Source organism: Amia ocellicauda, chromosome 1 (genome assembly GCF_036373705.1).
Source record: "Amia ocellicauda isolate fAmiCal2 chromosome 1, fAmiCal2.hap1, whole genome shotgun sequence".
In the NCBI taxonomy this organism is placed as follows: Eukaryota; Metazoa; Chordata; class Actinopteri; order Amiiformes; family Amiidae; genus Amia; species Amia ocellicauda.
The window spans coordinates 23,231,096-23,255,838 of NC_089850.1; the positions used below are offsets into that span (position 1 = coordinate 23,231,096).

Here is a 24,743-nt window from a genome sequence, read left to right on the forward strand (position 1 = left end):
ACCCATAAAATACCAAATGTAACTTAGAATTGTTGAGACTGTCTGAAGAAACTTCTCAGGTCAGGCTCCCCTGCAGCTGCCGGAATAAAGAATCAGCCTTCTACCACACACTGAGTCTCGTGATATTTTCTGCAACTCTTCAATACGTTATATATTCAGTATATTCTGGAACATATAGTACACTCTAAACAAATTGAGAAAATAACACAAACATCTCCCACATGGCATATTTCAGATGGAACAGAATTTATAAAATAAATTAAACTAAAACACATATCCTAAAAAAAAAAAAAGCTATACATGGAATAAGTCTTAAGTCTTAAGTCTGAATTTGTTTCAAGACGAGTCTGTAAGGCAATATAATTCATATATTTTTTTAATTGCACTCTATATGTACAATCCTCAAGGAGGAGCCTGGGCTACATATCTCAAATGTTATCATGAGTTTTAAAGACTTCTGAAACCAGGGATACAACAAGGCATAAATCATGGGATTCACAGTAGAATTTAAATATAAGAAAAAAGTCAGAAAATTAATCAATACAGAAGAAGAAGAAGTGCTGACATTTGCAGCAACAAGAGAGCAAATATAATATGGCACCAAACACAGGAGAAAGACAAACACTAAAACTCCTAATGTTTTGGCAGCTTTTCTTTCAGATGTGCTAGAAATCTTACTATTGTTCTGATCTGTAAGGCAACTGAGTATTTTAACATGTCTTTTAACAACAACAAAAATGTTGATATATAGTACAATCATTACAGAACAAGGAATAATAAATTCAGCAAGCAAATCAATTATTACCCATACCTCATTGATTAAAAACATACAGTCTCCAAGGCAAGAGTTAAGTCCATCAGCACTTGTGAAATTTCCACTGAAGTAAAGTAGTGCCAACATGTACAGCAGTGAAAACACCCAATTAAACAGTATGATTGAGCAGGCTCTTTTAACTGTTATTTTGGTTGAATAAAGTAGTGGGTCAGACACAGCAATGTAGCGGTCAATAGCTATTAGTGCAACATTATTAACTGAAACACAAGTTGGGACAGACTTAACTAAATTATAAATTGTACAAAAAAGGTGTCCAAAATACCAGCAGCTTTCTATTAGAATAATTAACTGAAATGGCATGACAATTACTCCTACTAGAAGGTCTGCCACAGCCAGGGAGAGCAGGAGCAGGTTGGTTGGTGTGTGGAGCTGCTTGAAGTGAGAGATAGAAATGATCACCAGCAGGTTTCCACACACTGTCAGCATCACCACTGCTGCTGCAGAAATATACATCACCACATAGACTGCTGTAGGTCGCACTTCCTTAGGGCAGGAGGAGTTAGAAGATGGGAAACAGTACTGCACTGCTTCAAATTCAGAAAATTCCATCGATCTGAAAGCTTTCTGTGTTTGGAGTCAGAGTAATTCACACTGCAAAACAAAAGTAACTGATTCCTGAAGTACAGAGAAAATAAGTAATACTGTGTTTAAACCCTGGAAAAATAAAACACAAACTAAGGGAATTTCTCATTAGCGCTTGACTTTCTGTAAAAGTTCACTGATGCTGGTCTAATACTTATGAGCTGAGATGTTATCATGTGCTGTTTTTCATTCGTCTTAATGAGTCATGTACTGGGGATTGTGTGAGCAGTCTAGAGAACATCCCCCACACCAGACTGAACTGGACTGTATTAAAGCTGACAGAAATCATTAAAGATGAAATTACAGGCTAAGAATTGTATGTCCCATTCACTGTTTGACAGATTTGTAAGATAATTGAGAAATATGCAACAAAATGAAAGAACAGTTTTAGTTTGTCCATGAATTTAAATTGGTTAACGCATATAAAATAGTATCCGTCACAAATATTTTTTTGAAGTATGACTGAGATTTTGTGAACATCCCTTTAATTATAATTATTTTATAATATAAAAAAGGTATCATATATAATGTATTAATCAATTAAAGTATCAATTTCATATAAGGTGGTGTTCAACATTAAAAAAAAAATACAATAAAATACATGTAATCGGTAAAAAAAAAAACAGAAACTAAAGGCAATATTTACGTATGTGTTTTCTATATGGCCCAATTGCATAGTTATTACAGAACTGTTTACTAAGTTGCATACTAGCTAGTACAGTACTATCTCAGGATCATCCACAGCTGTGTACTAAGTTAGTATCCATTGCAATGGAAATAGAGTTGGAAAAAAGTTGTACACTAGCTGATCACCAGCTTTAGTACAGTACTAAGGATTATTTTTCTTGTTATGCTACCAAACAGGAACAGAAGGGGGCTGTGAATCACCATTTCATTCATTATCAGAACTCACTTATCCTTTACTGGGAGACAGACACGATGCAATCTGAACCAGAACTGAATCAGAACATTTGAAATATTTGTAACAGTAATGTATGTATTTTACATTATTATGAGCTAATACATATTACAAAGAGGCTGATGCATACAGTACCGGTCAAAAGTTTAATAACACCCCCATTTTTCCAGTTTTTATTTAAATTTAAGCCCAGTTTTTAATTAGTTTCCTACACAATCAAAAGGCACTTGGAAACTGGAGGAAGCTCTGACAGGAAGAGGTCTGGCAGACCCAAAGCCACAAGAGAATCAGAAGACAAGTTTCTGAGAGTCAACAGCTTGCATGATAGGAGGCTCACAGGACAACAGCTTCAAGCACAGTTTAACACTGGTTGAAGTGAGCAAGTCTCAGTGTCAACTGTGAAGAGAAGACTTTGAGCTGCAGATTTGACAGGTCGAGTGGCAGTAAGAAAGCCATTGCTATGATGGCAAAATAAGAAAAAGAGGCGTGCCTGGGCCATGAAGGACCACCAGTGGACGGCTGACTGGAAGAAGGTCTTATGGACCGATTGATCAAAATTTGAAATCTTCGGTTCATCACACAGGGTTTTTGTACGCTGTCGAGTAGGTGAAAGGATGGTTCCTCATTGTGTGACACCAACTGTCAAACATGGAGGAGGTGATAGTCTGGGGCTCTTTTGCTGGATCCAGAGTCGACGACTTGCACAGAGTGAGCGGCACCCTGAACCAAAACCACTACAACAGCATTTTGCAGCGCCATGCAATACCCTCTGGTATACACCTAGTTGGTCAGGGGTTCATTCTATAGCAAGATAATGACCCAAAACATGGGATGAACTGGACAGAAGGGTGAAAGAAAAAGCAATCTACAAGTGCAACACATTTGTGGGAACTTCTGCAACAGTTTTGGGAAGAACTTTACAAACAATATTTGATTTCTATTGTAGAAATAATACATTGAGACATTTAAAATTTCAATAAAAACTAGAAAAATGTAGGTGTTCTAAAACTTATGATTGGTAGTGTATGAATTTGTCTCTTACATGTATTTATATGTGCACACTTAATAAATTGTATTATTTAGGATATAGGCCTAGTATACTCCATATCAGGGTGACCTTTGAGGGATCATATGGACATATGGAGACATGTTGGACACCATTGTGAGGGAAAATCTTTTAATTTGTACAACATTCATGTGTATGCTATACAGTTTAACATTATAGGTCACATTTGTTTAGTTAATTAATCATTCCAAACATAGCGAGCGACCTCGGGTCTGGAGGTCGATAATGAAATAAAGAAACGTAAAACAAAAGATTTCAAACAAAACCTAGACTTTATTGAAGATACAGGGAGGTACCTCTACTTTCCCTCCAATCTATCTCTCCTCAGAACGTCACTCAGGTCTGCTTTTGTCTACGCCTCTCTTCCAACTCTCCGAGCGGCGCATCACAATCGCCTAATATGACTTCCACCCGCCAATCGCCGCTCCCCAGCGATACCATCCAGGAGACGGGGGAAGCCACATGACCCTTCCACCTAACAATATCCCTCCCTAACCCAAAACAACAACACACAGACACACACGCACACACATACTCCCAGCAGCCACCCACCAGGATTGCTACAATATAATTTTACCAATAGAAGTAGATTGCATCACTAGCCAGTTAGTTCGATTTGCCACCCCCTTCTGCTTTTTTTATCCCCCACTCTGGTCATTATATTTCATGCCCGGTGGGGACACGTTATATCCCCACTTCTGATTTGCCTTTGTACATTAAATCTGAGAATGTAATAAGCAATTTACCAAATCTAAAATCCACGAAACACTGTGGAATCCGAAAGCATTGGATTTCATCGGGTAAAATCAGATGAAATCACATGCTATATAAAATGTTTGGGAGTAAGACTACAAGGGTTATCTTTCAAGTCAGAAGCACTGCCCAAGGGGTAGGGGTTTCAGTGCACTACCTTTGGAACTCAATCAACACATCTCTCTTTCAAAGCTGCCGTTGGCTCATGTGCCCATCACTCAGACAGGTCCCTTCCTAATTCCTGTTTGTATAAAAGGTGACATCTGCACAGAAACTTCCTCTTTTGCCTCTTCACCTTTGGAACATCAAGTCGTGAGAGCTCTCTGTGTGTTTGTTTGCAACACAAACTATCGCTTTCGGACTGCTGGCTACACAAACAGTGCTGTTCACCAACCGATTTGCCACATTTGTCTGTCTGTGTATTTTTAGTTAGTTATTAACTAACACCGTTCTCTGCTGTCTGCACGTCTGTCTGGCAGCAATTTTTCATTTTCGGTGAGGATGTGCAGTTGCCCCTGTTGCCCCGCTGCTATCGCCGCTGCATCCTAAGATTCTCCAAGTCAGCAAATGACAGTAGAGGCGCCCCCTTAGCAGACATTTGTCCAGTTCTACAGGTTTGACATGACAGGCACGGCTCCCTCTACTGGGAATCTGGTGTTGACTTCAATTCAGCCCCAGTTGCTTAAGGGCATGGGCTCCTGACATTATTTTCCCCATCTGCCCCTGTCAGCGCATCCTGGTGCCTACCTTGGATGGAGCTTAACAGAACCGTTTCCCTTCCGACTGGACTATGCCTTCCAGTCAAAAAAGCTACTCTTGAATTTGGTGACTGCCTTGTTGAATACATTCCCAGTGACTGTCATGCGGCCTTCAGGTACTTTGCCTTTTGAGGCCACCCTGTGTATAGTCCATTCATTGTTGCATGTTATTGCATCGTGTCGCAGGTGTGTATATACTTTGTGCAGGCGGCTGGTCTATGGCCCCACCCTACCTGTACTTGTAGAGCAAGAGTGCGCTGCTGCTATTCCTAGGGCATGGCGATCGAGCTGATTCTCACTGCCTCGCTGTGTGTATAGTTCATTGGACAGCAGGTCTGTGATCCCGTCCTAGGCTAGGAGAGCAGTGGACTGCTGCCGCTGTCCCCAGCGGAGGGCACTCAAGCTGGCTGTCTTGTCACGACCTGGTCGAGCTTGGTGTTGTCTGGCTCCTAGCTGTGCTAGTAGATCAAGCAGAAAATGCTCCTGTATTGCGCAGAGGGTGCAGGAGCCCGCGGTGTATATAGTTTGTTTGTGAAAGCACAGTGGAGCCCACCACTCTGTACTGTTCAGTGAGATTGCTACTGTGCTGAATGGAGGCGGCATTAATGTTTTCCTGCTGCCCACATACTGTTTGTGTTCAGCTGTGGCTACTCCAGTGTTCTGGGTAGCCTGCTGTGTATATTTGCTATGAGTCATGCAGTGGGTCTGTGGCCCCACTCCTGCAGGAGTAGGGGACAACTGCCACGATGTAGCGTGGAGGGCGCAACAGTTGCTCTACTTGCCCCGCGCTGTGTATGATACAAGTAGATCTGTGGCCTCACTACCAGGTTGGCCTTTGCTATTGTGTAAGCATAATGAAAATTGGGGACCTCTGCTCTAGAGTCAGTCTACATTTTACTGGCTCCAGAGTGATCTGTATGGAATAAACCAGCTCAAATGAAGTCCTCCTGCCTCTTGGTATTTCTAGGTTAAATTTTCACCTCACCAATTTTACACTCCTCAACAATTAACCATTGTTCAAAAGATGTAGTTCATGGGGTTTTGGTCAATCAGTCCAGGAGATGCAGATACAAGTAAATAATTGATGTGCACAAATGGAGTCTCATCCCAACTCAGTGGTTCACAGATAAAACCCAGCAATGCTTTTGTTCAAACACCACACATTTACAGTCTTGGTACAGTTACATTTTTTGTGTGAAATAGAAACACCTGTAGTTTTGACATTCTCAGATGGATTCAGATCCAGTCTGATCTGGTTCCTATTCCCCTCTAAATGTAATACCTGACAGCATTGGTACTGGGAGATGAAAATCTTGACAAATATTTTTTGTCTTTGTCAACTATGACATATTTTTTGGTAGTGGGCCACACGATGGTGCAGCCCTTAGTGCTGCTGTCTTACAAGTCCTGGGACCCAGGTTTGTAATTTGCATATTCTCCTCATGGCCACGTAGGTTTTCTCCACTTCCCAAGGCCATGCTGCTTAGGTTGATTGGCTTCTCTAAATTGCTCTGTAGTGGGAGTGTGGTGTGTGTAAGTAGATAGTAGGGTCCTGTGGGCGCAGCCTATTTTTATGGCGTATGACATCACCTTATTAATATTCCTACGTCATAATTGGGGTGTGTGTTTTTAGGTGGATTAATTTCCTTAATTATTCCTATGTCATATCTGTCAGAAAGTGTATGCCCATTACGCCCTGAGAAACAAGGCCACCCATAACCCCCCTTGTTGTTCTTGTTGGTCAACTGTAGAGTGTGAATAGGTCAGATCCTCCTGTAGTGGTGGGAGGCTTCTGCGGGGCACCCAATCTCTTAATTAGTGACTCTGCAGACAAACCGTCTCTGTTTCTTTTTTTTTTTTTAAATATACATGTAATGGTTAAGGAAATCAGATTTCCTTTATAAGATCAACAAGGTCTGTTGTCTGTAATGGTCCCAAGTCCTAACAATACCAGTTTTGCATAGGGTGCTTATCTTATCCACACTGTCTCTGTCTCTGTTAGCTCTCTCACATAATGTGTTCATTCATTTTTACTTAAACACATTCTAGTGTCTGTTTTTAACAGTCTTACAGCTCGTAAGAGTTAGACTTAAGATGATGATATGTTTTTAATGTATTTTAGCTGTCTCAATACCTAATGATAAGGCATCATTTAAAAATAAAAGCAGCTGATCACTCAATGCTAAATGGCTCACATCACTCAATGCTAAATGGCTCACACAGACTGCAGGTCCGACCGCAGTAGGTATGACGTGTGATATCGAAACATTCAGAATACTTTTAACCTATATAATTTATAAGCCTTGTAAAATAAGCCCAAATAGATCTATTGCGGTGTTCTGAGTAGTTTCTGACTTGTTTAATATGAAACAATGCATAGCTATTTAAAAAAAAAATCACTGTATAAACTATTAGAGCAATGGTTATTTTAGATCTTTATAGTTATTTTCTTGGTCCAGGTTGTTTTTTAGCTCTTATAAAGGCCTGAAATATTCTTAGTGGTAGGTGACTATAGGTCTAGATGATTTATTTAATTTTAAATGTTTTTTGAGAGCCAAAAAGGTTCTAATACAAGTTTAGAGTTGTATGGTCAATGATCTAAATAACCACCCCCCACCTGTAGCGCCTTTAGAGGTTCTCCCCCCAGTTCATCCTGATTTGCTTGAAATGGTGGAGGCTTTGGAGGAGCTATCCCGACCAAATTCTGTTCCATGTTATAAATTATTTGAGTCAATTAGAACACAGGATATTGGCGGAAGATTCCGTCTCTGTAGAGGAGGATCTTGACATTAACCGATTGGATATCTTTGAAGGGCTTTTACAGACTTTAAATGAGACTCCTCAAAAGGGTGGTTTTGTGGATGTCGGTGGTGGTGGTGGTGTTCGGGATGTGGAGGGTTCTGATACTGATAATGCTGCGGTGGACATGCTCTGTGAGAATTCGGGGGGTGATGGTTTTGTTCAAAATGTTGATGTGTCCAAGGGTTACAGTGAGCCCGTGATTATAGATAGACCTCCCTATAACAATTTTGAAATGATTCAGCGTTTGAATTTTGCAGAACTTAAATTGCGACAATTATGCAGAAATATTTGTCACCATACACGGGGCCTTGCAAAACATGCTTGAACGGGTTGCTGAAAGGGTCAGACCTCGAGATGTTGTACAGTTAGAACTGAGAGGGGATGATTTGTTTAGCAACCTATCTGTAATGCTGAGTGGGGATAATTTAGATGTTGATGAATTTCTGGCTAAAATCGAAGCGTTGTTGCAAAGTAAAGCGTCCATCTTAGCCGATGAAAGTCTGTCTCTGGTAATGAATGTGGTTCGTAACCCCGAGGGCGGGGCACTTAGAAGACTGTCGAAATGTTTGAAGAACGACATAATTAGGACCAAGCTCAGGCAATTAGTGGTGAGTTCCAGTGGGGACAATAAGCTCTGTTTCGCGTACAGTTTAATAAAAATACTCGATCCCGACATGCCTGAACCCCAAGCTCTGCAAGAGGCTTTAATGCTTCATCAGAGCGCCAGCTTAAACTCTCAACAGATGCTGGCCTTTTCAGACATTACCAAGTTTGAGGAGTTGTTGTCTTTAAAAATTGTGGTGTGGTACTGTTGTGAGATAAAGGAAGTATTTGTGAAATTTCAGACACATCCTGAAACCCAAACACAGACCCTGTTTCTCTTCCTAAGTGATAGTCATTACTTTGGAATAAAGAGAATAAAGAGTGACGGCTTTTTTGGGTTGTTCGTATGTTTGTCCTTGGTGTTATAAGGCGTTCAATGTTAAGCTTAAGCACCGATGTGATGGTTACTGTAACGTCTGTTTCAATCCGTAATGTCGTAAGGGTTTGGCACCCACCATCCGCTGTAAAGATTGCCTAAGGATTTGTCTCTCTGCGTTCTGTTTTTCTGAGCATAAGGTACTGAGGGCAGACATTGAGGGGGTTTAAAACTGAGTTACTGCGATCAAACTAAATATTGCCCGCATTGTTGCCTCCAGTACTGTTTTCATGAGGTTAAACCACACAAATGTCTGGAGCCGAGATGCAGGATCTGTAATGCTGATTAAACCCCGTGGTCCGAGCACCAGTGCTTTATTCAGCCAGTTAAAAAGGAGCTGTTCTTACCCATGTTGCCTTATAGAACGTGTGTGGAAACTGAAAATCAGACTACCTCTTGTCTGCACTGCAATGAAGAGAGAGTGCTGATGGGTGTCTGGTGTAGCATTGAGCTTAACAAGGCAGTGGAGAAAGGTTACAGAATCGGTAAGGTGTATGAGGTTTGGCATTTTTCTGAAAAATCTGATACTCTTTTTGCTGATTACATTATGACCCACCTGAAATGGAAACAGGAGGTATCGGGCTACCCCTCTTGGTGTGTTGACGACGCGGACAAAGAGCGTTATGTTCAGCAATATTTTGAAAAGGAAGGGATCTGTCTAGATCCGGGTAACATAACGGTAAACCCCGCTAAGAGACAAATGTCCAAACTGATTTTAAACAGTCTGTGGGGCAAGTTTGGGGAAAGAAATAACTGTCTAAACACAACCTTGATTAAAACCCCTGAACAGTTTATAGAATTGATGTTTTCCAAAGAACATGCTGTATCACACTTTCAATTCTTAAATGACCGCGTGGCACAGGTCCAGTGGAGGGCCCCTAAAGATTTCCCCACCAAACAGGGTAACGTTAATGTTTTCATAGCGGTTTTTACCACGGCTTACGCCCGGCTTGAACTGTACAACTTAATGGATCAGCTGCAGGAATGCACGCTCTATCATGATACTGACTCCGTAATCTTTCTCAGACTACCTTGGGGAGTTAACGAGCGAACTAGATCCTCAGGACCACATAGTGGAGTTTGTTTCAGGGGGTCCTAAGACTTATGCATACAGAACGGCGGCGGGTAAGACATGTATGAAAGTTAAGGGTTTCACTCTGAACCATTGTAACAACAAGCTCATTAACATTAAGTCTCTGACGACCCTGGTACACAGTTTTGTAACCGAGAAAGACGCACCTCCTCGTGAGATTATTAGTGCCGGAAATCAGATCTATCACAATAAAAAGGGGTACACGTTGGAAAATAGATCACTAAACAAATGGTTCAGGGTGGTGTAAAATAAAAGAGTGTTGAAGACTGATTATAATACTCTGCCTTATGGATATTAGCAGCTGTTTTGATAACACCCTTTCTCCCGTATTATAGTGGGTCCCTCCAATTCGAGTAAGAGCTATCTTATAAAGAGCATCATAGAAGATGTGGAAGCAACCGTGTCCAAAGCTCTCAACAACATAGTGTGGTGTTACTCTTGCTGGCAACCCCTCTACGATGATTTGGCTTCGAAAAAAAAAATCTGAAATTTGTGCAGGGCTTCCCCGCCTCGTTGTGTGACGATGACTTGCTCCCACATAAACTAATCTAGTGATCCTTGATGACCTGATGGAGCAGGCTGGTGACAATAGCAAAGTGGAAAAAGCCTTCACAAAGTACACTCATCATAGGAATTTAAGTATTATTTATTTAGTTATTTATTTCAAGGTAAAAAAGCCACACTATTAATTTAAACGCCAATTATATAATTATTAAAAAAAAACCCAGAGATACACTACAGGTCACCATCTTGGCTCATCAAATGTACTCTAACCAGACAAAGTTCTTTTTGGAGGCATTTGAGGACGCGACCAAAAAACCCTACTTGGTACTGTGCGGGGTAGAGGCTGCTTAAAACGCATCTCCTGACGCATATTGCCTGTCTTCACCACCGAAAAATGTTGTCCACACTCTTCGTCAGGGGTCAGGTTGAAGTCATACAGCGTGTAACTGCTGCAGTATTCCCGGCGATCGATCATCAGAGGTTGATCCTTGAGATGGTGACCCGTAGCCAATACTAGACTGTAATATTCCCAAACAGCATTGACGTTTTCAAAGTCAGGTTGAAAAGGTCTGGATGGAACCTGCACCCCATCGACGTACAACGCTATAAATTCAGCGTTATAATGTTTAAAGTTAAAGGGATTCTTGTTGTAAACACCGGTAAGTGCATCATTATCCACTAGCCCAATAATAACCTGTTTTGGGAGCTGCCCTGGAAACAGATTTTCCTGGTTCATCACCCACGTCCCTGCGGAGACACTGTGGACTTTCATATAGACTCTTTCGATCGGGTACTTGGCGTTTGCTGTTATTAACGCCTGCGCATGTCCTAGTTTAACCGCCGGGGAGACGGACACTTTTTTCACAAACAGCGAGGCCGATAATATGGTCAATTTATATTTTTCAGTATCGGGGGTCATCAGACAGAAAGCATTTTTACTATGGATCATTTTAATTTTAATGTCTACCCCGTTGAGCATGAGTTTTCCTTGAAAAAGTTTGTCCGCATGAATATGCCCCAATAGCTCAAAGGTCTGCCCGTCTGTTGAAAAGGCCGCTGTTTTTTTAAACCCTCATTGAGTCCCTCTGGATCCTTGTCATCCATAGCTTCCGGGGTGTCTTTGAAGAAAAGGCCGGGGCTGAACTGCTTGCTTAGGGTCTCTTCACTATAATTAAGGATACACTCCATCATGGCTCTATAGGGGTAAGTATGAGTCGATCTCCCAGGGTCATCCACCTGCGAAAACATGGTGGCCACCGGGTAATTGATGACCCCAACATTGGCCGCCTTCTCGATTGCATCACCATCCTCATCAGCCACTTTACAGTTCATTAAAATAACGGTGTTATTCAAATCAATATAAACCTCGCCATTGCCTGCTTTGAAAAACTCCAGAGGGGGCGTGTCTGAAATTGCTGAAAGAGGTGGAATCTCTACATATATGCTTTCATCTATACTCGTTTGGGTGTATGGAACTGTAAACAGATCCAGTTCTGATTTGACACATTCTTCCGATAGACTGTGGACAAAAGACATGTTTAAAAGATGTATCTTGAGGCTCTATTAGTCTTTCTTTGAGACTTTCTTTTTGCAGGTTTTTTCTTGTGCTGCTTCCTTCTCCAAGTGTTTCCACGATATGTTGGAGAATGAGCGATTCTTCGTTTTTTGTTAGCCAGGGATCTTCGTCGCCCTGGCAGACGCCTGCTGTTTCTTCTTTTACACCCGCTCCTCGCCATCACCATGAGACCCGAACCCTGCTGATGGCTAGCTGCTCGGTTCATAACATTGGTAAACACGTCACTAACAATGTTTTTAGCCGCTGATTTCAAGTAGGGTCTGGCTATAGCAAAGCCTCTCTTGAGCAGGGGTACGGTCATTCTAAAGAGACCATGAAAGAGCCAGCCTAGACTGGCCCCATACATTGTGGGGGCTCCTACAAAACCCACGTTGATATTCTGATCCGATTTTACTTCGATCGTGATGTTGGTCTTTGAGACCGGTACGTAGTGTGGCTTGTCATAAGCAGTGACCATGTCATTGCTTTTACCTTTAATAAGTACATTTCTCAAAAGGGGGACATAACTATCCCGACCCTCTGGTGGGCGATGATATCTGTATACACATAAAGAGTGTAAAAGGCGCCCCTGATGTCAGCCGGGAAGGGGGCCACCACTTCTAAGAACATGCTCTCTGTGTCAGAATAGAACCCTAAAATACGGCCCAGGTGGCCGCTGGTTTGAATGCTAACACCCGGTTTTGACACCTTGTACACTCTGTTTTTAATAGGGTTGTAATGTAGATTGAGGTCGGGGTTGCCTTCTGAGAACTGTTTATTCATCTCATCTAATATTTTATCCACGTTGTCATAATAACCTCCTTGGAGAAGGTGGCATCCTTATCTTGTAAAATAGACCAAGTGTAAGGATACTGTATTTCCGCCAACTCCACTTCCCACGAGCCCCTTAGATCTATAGATTTTCCAAATTGCACTCTGTAAATGGATATTACATTTTTAGGATATATATCGAGAGAGGCGTTACTGGGTAGAGTCACGTAGAAGCCGCCTGATTCCATCTTGAGTATCAAAAGTAATGGCCTCACCACACCCACGGTCATGTTGTTATAAAGATTGAATATCGCAAACCTGTTGCTCCGGGACACAACTATTGAACTTTTCAGGCCATCCTCGCCATTTCACCAACACATATTTTTTCCGGTTCTGGGTTTTTTCAGCTAATATCTTTTCAACTCTGTATATTCTGTCTTTACCCTCAATCATTTTTTGTAACTCGGCCTTGTAAAACGTTCCTTCTATATCCTCACCGTCACAGTCTTTTAACCGGTACGCAGGGGGGTCTCTAGCCAACTGCTCGGTATCTGTAAAATATTAGTCAGAAAATGTTTGTTCATAACCTTTGGCAAAAGGACTCCGCAGCTTTGAAACACGTACCACAAACATACATTATGTCATACACAACAATTTTTTCTACGGTCCAGACAAAAAGAAATCAGATGATTGGTTAATTGATCTATATCAACAAAGACCTGCTTCTTTATCTTGTAGGCACAAACATCGGTTACATAAGTAAATAAAACAACAATATTAAACATGTATTAAACATGCTCAGTAAAAGGTCATACAGATGTTGATGAAATGGCCTAATATCATTCTTGGCCCCCTTGAGTGCTTCATCCCAGTGTTCGTACCCCTCAGTCTTTGTTACAGCAACCATTCACTTTTTCAGGTTTGAAAGTTGGTCCTCATCGATGGATAAATCTGTAGAGAAAAGGCTCGCGTTGGGTACTTTTTTGTCAAGCACATGGTGTAATAGAGCTCTCAGGTTATCTGCAGAGTGTTGATGGCAGAACCAGTTGCAGAAGCAGTCCAGAATATTCCCCATATTCAAAGTCCCTTAGTTCAAGTTCTATTCCTGATACCCCCAATTGTACATTATGTCAGACCACAAACAAACATTATTAGTGATGAGTGGCACACTTACCAGGGAGTCTTACAAAATTTGGGCTATAACCACTTCACAGTCAACCGTAGATGCATTGTGAATCCCTTCAGAGGTGTTCACACTCAACATATTGAAAGGGCATGGCTTTCATACAAGGAAAGTGTTTGGAGACTTAGAGGAAACAGGACAGAAGGTCTGTTAAATGAGCACTTGGATGTCATTGAATGGACACAGTGGCTAGGAAAACAGCATCAAAATGGGCTACTTGGAAAACTTTTACATGACATCAGAAACAAAATCATATTAAAATTTCCCTAAGTTCTGACTTTCTATGAAGCCACTTATCTTTAACAACTTTGATAGATAACCACCATTGTCATGTATGCAAACTTTCACCACTGTGGGCCTTATGCCTTGGGAGAAGTAGATGTGTTTCATATGCTAAAGCACATAAATTAATCATCCAGGTACACAAAAGATGCAGGATATTAACCACCATTTTATTTTGACAGCATGTTAACAATGCTATTTAAGATTTGTACATTTGCTAAAATTTTGACTTAAAATAAAACAAATGCTATTGCAATACATTTGTATAGTGTTATGTGTTTGACCATTTAAAGTTTTTAATGTACTAAAATTTATATACAGTTTACCCAATTAGGTAAAGTTTAAAGGTTTATTACGAAATGCAATATTTTGTGGAAATGACATGTCTTGGCTTAACGCAAACACCTATGGAAATCAAATTAAAAAAAAGTGCATTATTGCAAATAAAAAAACTTTTTATGGATAAAAAGGGGGGCACTTTCTTCCATTTTCTTCATATTTTGGGGAACTTTTCAATTTGATTACTGTATATAGTATAAATCGATGCTGTTGAAAGAAAGGAGTGTCTACAATCAATTGTGAGGGAGCATTCAGCTATGGAAAGTGTGATCCACAAAGGTATACACTCACCTAAAGGATTATTAGGAACATCATACTAATACTGTGTTTGACCCCCTTTCGCCTTCAGAACTGCCTTAATTCTACGTGGCATTGATTCAACAAGGTGCTGAAAGCATTCTTTAGAAATGTTGGCCCATATTGATAGGATAGCATCTTGCAGTTGATGGAGATTTGTGGGATGCACATCCAGGGCACGAAGCTCCCGTTCCACCACATCCCAAAGATGCTCTATTGGGTTGAGATCTGGTGACTGTGGGGGCCAGTTTAGTACAGTGAACTCATTGTCATGTTCAAGAAACCAATTAGAAATGATTCGACCTTTGTGACATGGTGCATTATCCTGCTGGAAGTAGCCATCAGAGGATGGGTACATGGTGGTCATAAAGGGATGGACATGGTCAGAAACAATGCTCAGGTAGGCCGTGGCATTTAAACGATGCCCAATTGGCACTAAGGGGCCTAAAGTGTGCCAAGAAAACATCCCCCACACCATTACACCACCACCACCAGCCTGCACAGTGGTAACAAGGCATGATGGATCCATGTTCTCATTCTGTTTACGCCAAATTCTGACTCTACCATCTGAATGTCTCAACAGAAATCGAGACTCATCAGACCAGGCAACATTTTTCCAGTCTTCAACTGTCCAATTTTGGTGAGCTTGTGCAAATTGTAGCCTCTTTTTCCTATTTGTAGTGGAGATGAGTGGTACCCGGTGGGGTCTTCTGCTGTTGTAGCCCATCCGCCTCAAGGTTGTACGTGTTGTGGCTTCACAAATGCTCTGCTGCATACCTCGGTTGTAACGAGTGGTTATTTCAGTCAAAGTTGCTCTTCTATCAGCTTGAATCAGTCGGCCCATTCTCCTCTGACCTCTAGCATCAACAAGGCATTTTCGCCCACAGGACTGCCGCATACTGGATGTTTTTCCCTTTTCACACCATTCTTTGTAAACCCTAGAAATGGTTGTGCGTGATAATCCCAGTAACTGAGCAGATTGTGAAATACTCAGACCGGCCCGTCTGGCACCAACAACCATGCCACGCTCAAAATTGCTTAAATCACCTTTCTTTCCCATTCAGACATTCAGTTTGGAGTTCAGGAGATTGTCTTGACCAGGACCACACCCCTAAATGCATTGAAGCAACTGCCATGTGATTGGTTGGTTAGATAATTGCATTAATGAGAAATTGAACAGGTGTTCTTAATAATCCTTTAGGTGAGTATATATATCTTCAATATTGTGAATTTTAATTTTTTTACATGTAAATCTGTGGGAGATTAAATCAGTACAACGTTCTAATTGCTTTTCTATGGAAATTCCTAGGAAATAAGATTTTGGCTTTGGGATCTTTAGGTCTTCCCTACAAGAACGGTTGGGACACATTTGAGTATGTGATGTAAGACAGAATGAGCAGTAGTGGTGTTTGAATAAAGGGAACTTTAAGTGGAATAAGCTTTTGAGGCCTGGGTGTACCTGTAAACAGTGGAAACTAATCAAGGTCAGAAGGTCACTTAACTGACATCCACTTACTGCATGAGAAATCGTGTACATTAATATCAGCAGCATGCTAACTCTTACGGACATTAAATGAACAGGATAAATTGGGGCATCATCATCCACACCACTACTGCAATCTTCATTACTGATTTCACCAAAGACCACTACTATTGATGCCATCAAAAGTCAAATCACTGTAAGATATTATTTGTTAGAATATATTTTTCTATGGGAAATTCTATACCATCTGGTTTGGTAGAGGAAACAGACCTCCTCCCTTTTATCTAAGTTCCCTGGTAGCCCTTGGTAGCCCTGGTAACCCTATCTTTATGACCAGAGACCAAAAGGGACCTGTCCTCTGATTGGCTCCTAGCCAAATTCAAAATGACTCCCACTTCTAAATTACTTTAGCATAAGGCACCCAGGTCATGGTGGTGGCAAAATGCTATTGGTTGGAAGGAAACCTTATAAAAGGGAAAACAAAGAGAATTTCAGTTCTCTTAACTTCTTCATCCTGCAACGAGACACAAGACAGAGCTGGAGAGGAGAGACAGAGAGAGACACACCGCTTCCTGCCTGACCAGACTGGCCTATAAGCTGTACTGTGAGGAGAAAGAAGAAAATGGGTATTATCTGTTTCTTACTGTAATCCAGCAGAAGCTTAATATTACTTATTTTCAGTAATATAATTGAATGATATTAGTTTGCTATTTTTGTCAAAATAAATGATTATTGCACATCTGTGACTTCTGTGACGCATCTTCCCTCTAAAAAGAATCTTAAAAGAGAAACCAATTGACCTATGAGTTTTCAGTTCGACTATTTATTTAGATTGACTGAAAAAACAAGCATTCCAAATTCTCTTACATCACCCTCACTGACCTCATTATCACTATTCAAATGAAAGTCATGATCAAAAGGAACCTCTTGCGATGTTTCACCTACAATATTGTCCAATCTCTGTGGACTACTTTCTTGTCTTCACCAGTGCCCTTAAGTACATCATGTTCCAACAGGGCATCACTACAGCCTGGCTGAAAAACATTTCTGGTTCTTGAATATAGTTGCCCATCATAAATGTTGCTAATAGCTTGTGTTGCTTCTTATACTTTGAATATATAGGATAGGATTATAGGATTCTGAGTAAAAAATAAAGTTAATAATGAGTTCTAAAACACACAAACACACACACACACACACACACACACACACACACACACACACACATATCAATCTATATTATTGTGTTGACCACAAATAGATTTAGGTGAGACAATATATTTAAACCACAGTGTAAAAGAAGTTGGTCTGAAACAAAATAGTATTTTTTTAACGTTAACTACTTTAAAAATAGAAACAGAATTGAGTGTCTTTCAAATCTTAAATGTAACAATAAAATACAAAAAAGCTTCAAGCCACTCCTCAAAGATATTCAAATCAACAGTTTCACAGGGTCCAATAATGGTAGATGCATCTGGACACAGACATATGTAGCAGCTTTACAATTGAGTTGACATATCATGAATGTAATCTGATTTTCTACACAATGTTACAGTAAAGCAAATTACACTCACCTAAAGGATTATTAGGAACACCTGTTCAATTTCTCAGTAATGCAATTATCTAACCAACCAATCACATGGCAGTTGCTTCAATGCATTTAGGGGTGTGGTGCTGGTCAAGACAATCTCCTGAACTCCAAACTGAATGTCTGAATGGGAAAGAAAGGTGATTTAAGCAATTTTGAGCGTGGCATGGTTGTTGGTGCCAGACGGGCCGGTCTGAGTATTTCACAATCTGCTCAGTTACTGGGATTTTCACGCACAACCATTTCTAGGGTTTACAAAGAATGGTGTGAAAAGGGAAAAACATCCAACTTTGACTGAAATAACCACTCTTTACAACCGAGGTATGCAGCAAAGCATTTGTGAAGCCACAACACGTACAACCTTGAGGCGGATGGGCTACAACAGCAGAAGACCCCACCGGGTACCACTCATCTCCACTACAAATAGGAAAAAGAGGCTAGAATTTGCACAAGCTCACCAAAATTGGACAGTTGAAAACTGGAAAAATGTTGCCTGGTCTGATGAGTCTCGATTTCTGTTGAGACATTCAGATGGTAGAGTCAGAATTTGGTGTAAACAGAATGAGAACATGGATGCATCATGCCTTGTTACCACTGTGCAGGCTGGTGGTGGTGGTGTAATGGGGTGGGGGATGTTTTCTTGGCACACTTTAGGCCCCTTATTGCCAATTGGGCATCGTTTAAATGCCACGGCCTACCTGAGCATTGTTTCTGACCATGTCCATCCCTTTATGACCACCATGTACCCATCCTCTGATGGCTACTTCCAGCAGGATAATGCACCATGTCACAAAGGTCGAATCATTTCAAATTGGTTTCTTGAACATGACAATGAGTTCACTGTACTAAACTGGCCCCCACAGTCACCAGATCTCAACCCAATAGAGCATCTTTGGGATGTGGTGGAACGGGAGCTTCGTGCCCTGGATGTGCATCCCACAAATCTCCATCAACTTCAAGATGCTATCCTATCAATATGGGCCAACATTTCTAAAGAATGCTTTCAGCACCTTGTTGAATCAATGCCATGTAGAATTAAGGCAGTTCTGAAGGCGAAAGGGGGTCAAACACAGTATTAGTATGGTGTTCCTAATAATCCTTTAGGTGAGTGTATATAGACAGGTGTGTGCCTTTCCAAATCATGTCCAATCAACTGAATTTACCACAGGTGGACTCCAATCAAGTTGTAGAAACATCTCAAGGATGATCAGTGGAAACAGGATGCACCTGAGATCAATTTTGAGTGTCATGGGAAAGGCTGTGAATACTTATGTACATGTGCTTTTTTGTTTTTTTATTTTTAATAAATTTGCAAAGATTTCAAACAAACTTCTTTCACATTGTCATTATGGGGTAATCTGTTTCTGGGATATGTTGTCAGCCTTGACTATGTGGCTACAGACCCGGCCAAGGTGACTGCGGGACCGGCCGACCCCCAGGAGTGTGGCCGAGCCCAGAAGCTTCCTGGTTCTCCCTTTTTATTACTGGCGGTTTGTGCAGGACTTTGTCAGCATCGCCAGCCCCCTGCACCGCCTCAGAAGGGGCAGTGGTTTGGGTCACTGCCTTCTCACAGCCAAGTCTTCAGCAAGTGCCAGCATCGGGGGGTGTAGAAGACTTGGACCATGCCCTTGCTCCCCTGGAGTGATGTGTTGGTCAAGCAATTCAACCAAACCCTGGCATTAGCATATTGGTGACAGATGCATGCCGGGAGCACCCCCCTGCATGGACAAATGGTAGATGCAAGGGGAAATGGGGAGGGGAGCCTGATTGTAAATTGTATACAGTAAAGCTTTGATTTCAGACAAAACCCCTTAGCATGGAAAATGCTGGTTTAAACTGTTCTAGTCCAGATAATTAGAAAACAAACTACACAAACCGAAACAGGAACATTTGTCAATGCAGCTGTTTTAGAGAGTCTGTCAAAGTCGAAAGGTAGTTAAGCTATAAAATGTCCAGGGCATAAGAGGCAAAGGATATGGCTTTGTTTGCAGTAGTAAATAGATGTTTAATGTGATAATAAATGTAATTGTAGATGAAACAATAATAAACTATCACCCGCCGGGGGCGGGTCTTCCTCCTGCCAGCAGGGCGACTATTGGGCAGCTCTGGTACATTTTTTCACTGATTTTTCAGGTCAGAAGGCTCTTCCCATTCGCTCCAAATACTGCTCCAAATACATGAATAGTTTATCTGGTACTGGCATAAGTGAACTGGCATTACAAGAAAGTGTCCTGCAGGGATTACAACAACAAAAAAGAGAAACATAATATAGCTCTGTTACTCAGCAAACTAATACTGATTGTGTACTGTCACAAAATTCAGACATCTGTGCTGGAAGAAAGATTTGGAGTCTGCAGTTTTAATCAGATAATAATTTATTACGTGCACGGGAAAAACAGCAAATCACAAAACCCAAACATATTAAGCAAGTATAATACTGTTTTTCAAACATCTCAAGGAAATACAAAGTTTATATTTCCATTCTGAAGGGGCTTAATGTTTTATAAAATGTGTCTGATTAGTCATTTCTAATAACTATAGCAGTGATTTCATTGGCATTCTATAATAAGCCTTCCCATCTCATCAATATTATTATTATCATTACTCATTAATAATAATTATTAACCTCTAAATTGCCTGCTGCATTGGAAGGTAATTTGCATTTAATATATTGCAAGAAAGGAATGTAAGTTGCTGATAACCAAGAAGGGAGTGATAGAAAAGTTAAATAAACATGTTCCTTACAAGAATGCAGGCAATTAATAGTTACTGAAGAGAGAACTTCAGGGTCACAGCACACAAAGGTCAGAGGCCAAAAAAAAGGATTTCTAAATGTTTCCTCTACACATCCTATGCAGACTGACCTACACTTATTATTTCATAGATGAAATATCAAGCAAACAGGTGTGGAATGTACTTCCTTAGAGAAAACCAACCAATGCTAACAAATAACCTAGGTTGTGAATGTGTTTGGTTTTCTTCTGTATAAAATTAATTTACAAAAGACACTGTCACGGCTACCATCTAGCACTTACACTCCCCAGTAGATGTCACCATCACCTTTCCTTATCAGTCACTTCTTCCAGCTCCTTTCATCCTATCATTCAATTAACATTCCTGGAACCCTTGTGCACTTCTATGATCGCCTCCTGCTCCCAAGAGCCCTGCACCTCTCATCTTGTTTCTCTGCTTCACATTTAAACCCTTCACTCACTCCCAGTCACTGCAAAGTTTTGTCAGTATTTAATACATCTCCAAGCAGTCTACCTGTGCCTAGTTATTGCCTTGTATCCTTGACCTCCCACTTGACTTGCTGACCATGACCTTGATCCTCCCGATTGCCTGTTTGCCTGATCGCCCGACCCTGGCCTGTGACCACGACCACGTCTTTGTCTTGCCCTTGATTGCCCTGTTCTGCCGGTATACAACCCACGCCTGTCTGACCACCACTACCACACACCGCAACTGGGTCCCCTGTTCCCGTGCCCCGTGGTACGCTAAAGACACCTTTTACCAAATAAGAGAAGACTTAATTTAATATGAAGATGCAATCAATAAAAAAGTAAGCAATATACAGGGACATGGCAATGAAGCATCACATTCTAATGATGTTGTTACACACTACTAAGAGTTAAAAACTAAATTATTGATCAAAAACAACCCTGTAGTTATGAATTATAAAAATTATATAAAGCATTTTACATTTGTTCTCTTTTGTAATTTTTAAACCAATAAGTTACATTAACTCCTCTGCTAATGTGGTGCATTTGTTACATTACACACCACTCCATCACAACCCATTTCTTCACTGTGGTCTGAAATGATGAGTATAATTGGCCTTCATAACCACATTTAACCCTTGTGTTGTCTTAAGTGTCAAAAATGACCTGCCACTATGTTTAACAGCAGAGAAAATCCCCATAATGATATTTTTTCAACTTGAAATTGCATTACTTTTCCTAGAGTGACCCCAACATTAGAAAAAGTGAAACATTGCCTTTGTTCATATTTCCATGAAAGCTGTACACCACCAGGGTACAAAGATTGTCTTAGGGTCATTTTTGACCCTACAATTATAAAATCATTTACACACCACAAAAACCACAAAGACACACACACACACACACACACTGAAAGTCTTTCATGTGAAAGACATGTGAGAGACTGGCGGCCATAAGAGAGGTCTTGGAGAAGTGGGTGGAGTGTCGGCCATACCTCTACAACCCTGTGCCTGAAGTAACAGTGGATGAGCAACTGGTTCCATTCAGAGGTCAATTTTTATTTTCATATCTGTAATGTAAGTGAGTTTCACTGTTAATTTTATTATGTATTGCTGTAATATCATTGGTTAATGTGATTGTTTTCTGTGACACTGATATTAATTACTGATAATAATCTCTTTTGTCAAAAGGTTGCTGTCCTTTCCGGCACTATATGCCCAGCAAACCAGCAAAGTATGGCGTCAAGATATGGGTGGCCTGAGCCATCTGAGGCTGCAGCTGGGGCAGGCAAGAGGAGGAGATAGCAATTCTGCCCCCCAAAGAAGGACTGTAAAACAAATACTATGTGCTGAGAAATATCTGCAAAGTCCATGCACACACACTTGCATACTGTCCTACATGTGATAATTAGAGTTGATTGATTTATGTTCTTCATGTTTTTTGTCTTGTATCTATTATCTTATTTTGTTCGTTTTTATTGCTGTTGTTTATACACCTTGTGGGTAGGGGCAATGGATCAAAAATGGGAGAAGACTAGTATTTTGTAGTTGAAGTCCTCATTGTGTAGTATATAAGAATATATCACTATGTTGCCAAAAAAGTTAAAGACTGTTATTGTTTCCCTTCAATAAATTGCATTCAAAACTATTTACTGCACATTTCTGCTACTTTCCTAGGCTATACAAGTGCTATACTGTATAATGCACACTTTTTGCAATGTGAAGAGGGAAAACACAGATATTCACAAAGTTTGTGATGAATGACAGGTTGTTTCTTCATGCAAAATAGATTTGGGGTTTAAAATTCAATTAAGCTGCTTTATTTTAGGGGTTTAGTGAAGGCTGGTCGTTTTTGACCCTTAGGACAAGGGAAGTATACTGAATGTTAAGATTACACAAGGGTTAATTATCTCCCAAGATATCCAAGTGTCACTGAACTCCAGGGAGCTCTCACACTGTATATAAGTCTGCTTTACAACCAGGACTCGACACATTCAGGAAATCCAGAAGTACACACAGGGTCTTCGTCAATGATTAAGTTGTTATGTGATAAGGTAATGTATTTTATTAATAGGAGCATAAAAATGTGAGATTGTATTTAATTATGTTAATTGTGTAGATTGCAGTGACTTGCTTTGTCTTTTACTGAATTACAATATCCTGAGAGTGAATAACCTCAGGCAATACTTAAGTTATAATGCAATCATCTTTGTGATATTTTCAATATCACAAGCATTTATATTTTAATATTTAAATAGATTAAAAATAATTAGAAATGTAGGAGATGTTATCAATGTAAATGCATTAAATTTAAACATCTATCTCTCAACAGGAGATTTTTTATTTACTTCTGACTGTACTTGCATCTTGTGGTTTCAATACCCCTCTTCCAGCCTCAGAAAGATGAATTCATCCTTCATTCAGATGGAATCAGTAGAGTACTGCTATGAAAATGTTACCAAATCCTGCATTAAACTGTCCAGGTTGGTTGGTGAAAGAGCAGTTATGTATTTTGTTTGTGTTCTAACAGTGCTAATCACAGTTGGTGGCAATCTGGTTGTGATTATTTCCATCTCTCATTTCAAGCAGCTTCATTCACCAAATAATCTGTTGGTTCTTTCTCTAGCATTTGTTGATTTTCTTCTCGGGATATTTGTTCTTCCATTCAGTGTGATCTTTATGGTTGAAAATTGTTGGTATATGGGATCATTCTATTGCCACATTCATTCATGTATTACAATTTTGTTTGGCAATACTTCAGTTTTTCACTTGTTTTTTATTGCTATTGATCGCTACTATGCAGTGTGTGAGCCTCTTCATTATGCAAACAAAATCAACATCAGAGTAGCCTGGATTTTTATAAGTCTTACGTGGGTATTGGGAGCATTATGTACCTTTGGAGTGTTTTTCACCACATCCAATGACCAAAGTCTTCTGGAATTGCTTGCAGTGTTATCATGTGAGGGTGCCTGTGTAGTTCCTTCTAATAACATTTGGAAATACCTGGATGTATTAACATTTTTTGTTCCCTGTTTTGTCATGATTGGGATATATGCATGCATTTACACTGTTGCCAGAAACCAAGCAAGACTAATAAAAATAATGGAAGACAGAACATTTACACTTGAAGACAGTAGAAGAAGAGCACAGCGCAACAGAGAGCAAAAAGCTGCTAAAACACTAGGAATAGTAATGGGTGTCTTTATAGGTTGCTGGCTCCCTTACTACATAGTTAACATGCTTGAATTCTTTTTCAATGTAATAATTCCACAAGTAGTGTTTGATGCTGTTTTATGTTTGGCTTACATTAATTCCACATTTAATCCACTGATTTATGCTTTTTTCTATCCGTGGTTTCAAAAAGCACTGAAGCTGATTGTTACTTTAAAAATATATCACCCTAATTCATCTAGAAAGAAACTGTACACAGAATAAAAAACATATGTATACATATATACTATATATAGTGCTGCAAAGTGACATACTGAAACAGATTGTATTAATTTAAAACCTTTTTTAAATGTAACCATTTGAATGCCGTATATCTGTTGTATATCTGTCTTTTCTTAATCAGGATTGACAATGGGTTTATAGAATATGTTCCAAATTGAAAGGTTTGGTGTTTACATGAATGTACTGTGCAGAGTAAGTTGATTTTGACCAATAAAGTAGTGTAAAGAAATAAAATAAAGTCAGTGTTTTTTTCTTAGAATAAAAGTAAGAAATACATAATA

The 24,743-nt window shown here is 40.1% G+C and overlaps 1 protein-coding gene across 1 annotated transcript; it reads right to left on the reverse strand.

Annotated features, from left to right (window-relative positions):
* Positions 1-376: 376 nt before the first annotated feature.
* On the reverse strand, positions 377-1,384 carry LOC136758774 (trace amine-associated receptor 13c-like). The gene has a single exon (XM_066713416.1). The coding sequence runs from the start codon at positions 1,382-1,384 to the stop codon at positions 377-379; it is 1,008 nt and encodes a 335-aa protein (XP_066569513.1).
* Between the last annotated feature and the right edge of the window lie 23,359 nt (positions 1,385-24,743).

What these genes read in the sequence shown, in the direction of transcription:
- LOC136758774 (XM_066713416.1), bottom strand. Translation starts at nt 1,384, where the DNA reads ATGGAATTTTCTGAATTTGAAGCAGTGCAGTACTGTTTCCCATCTTCT.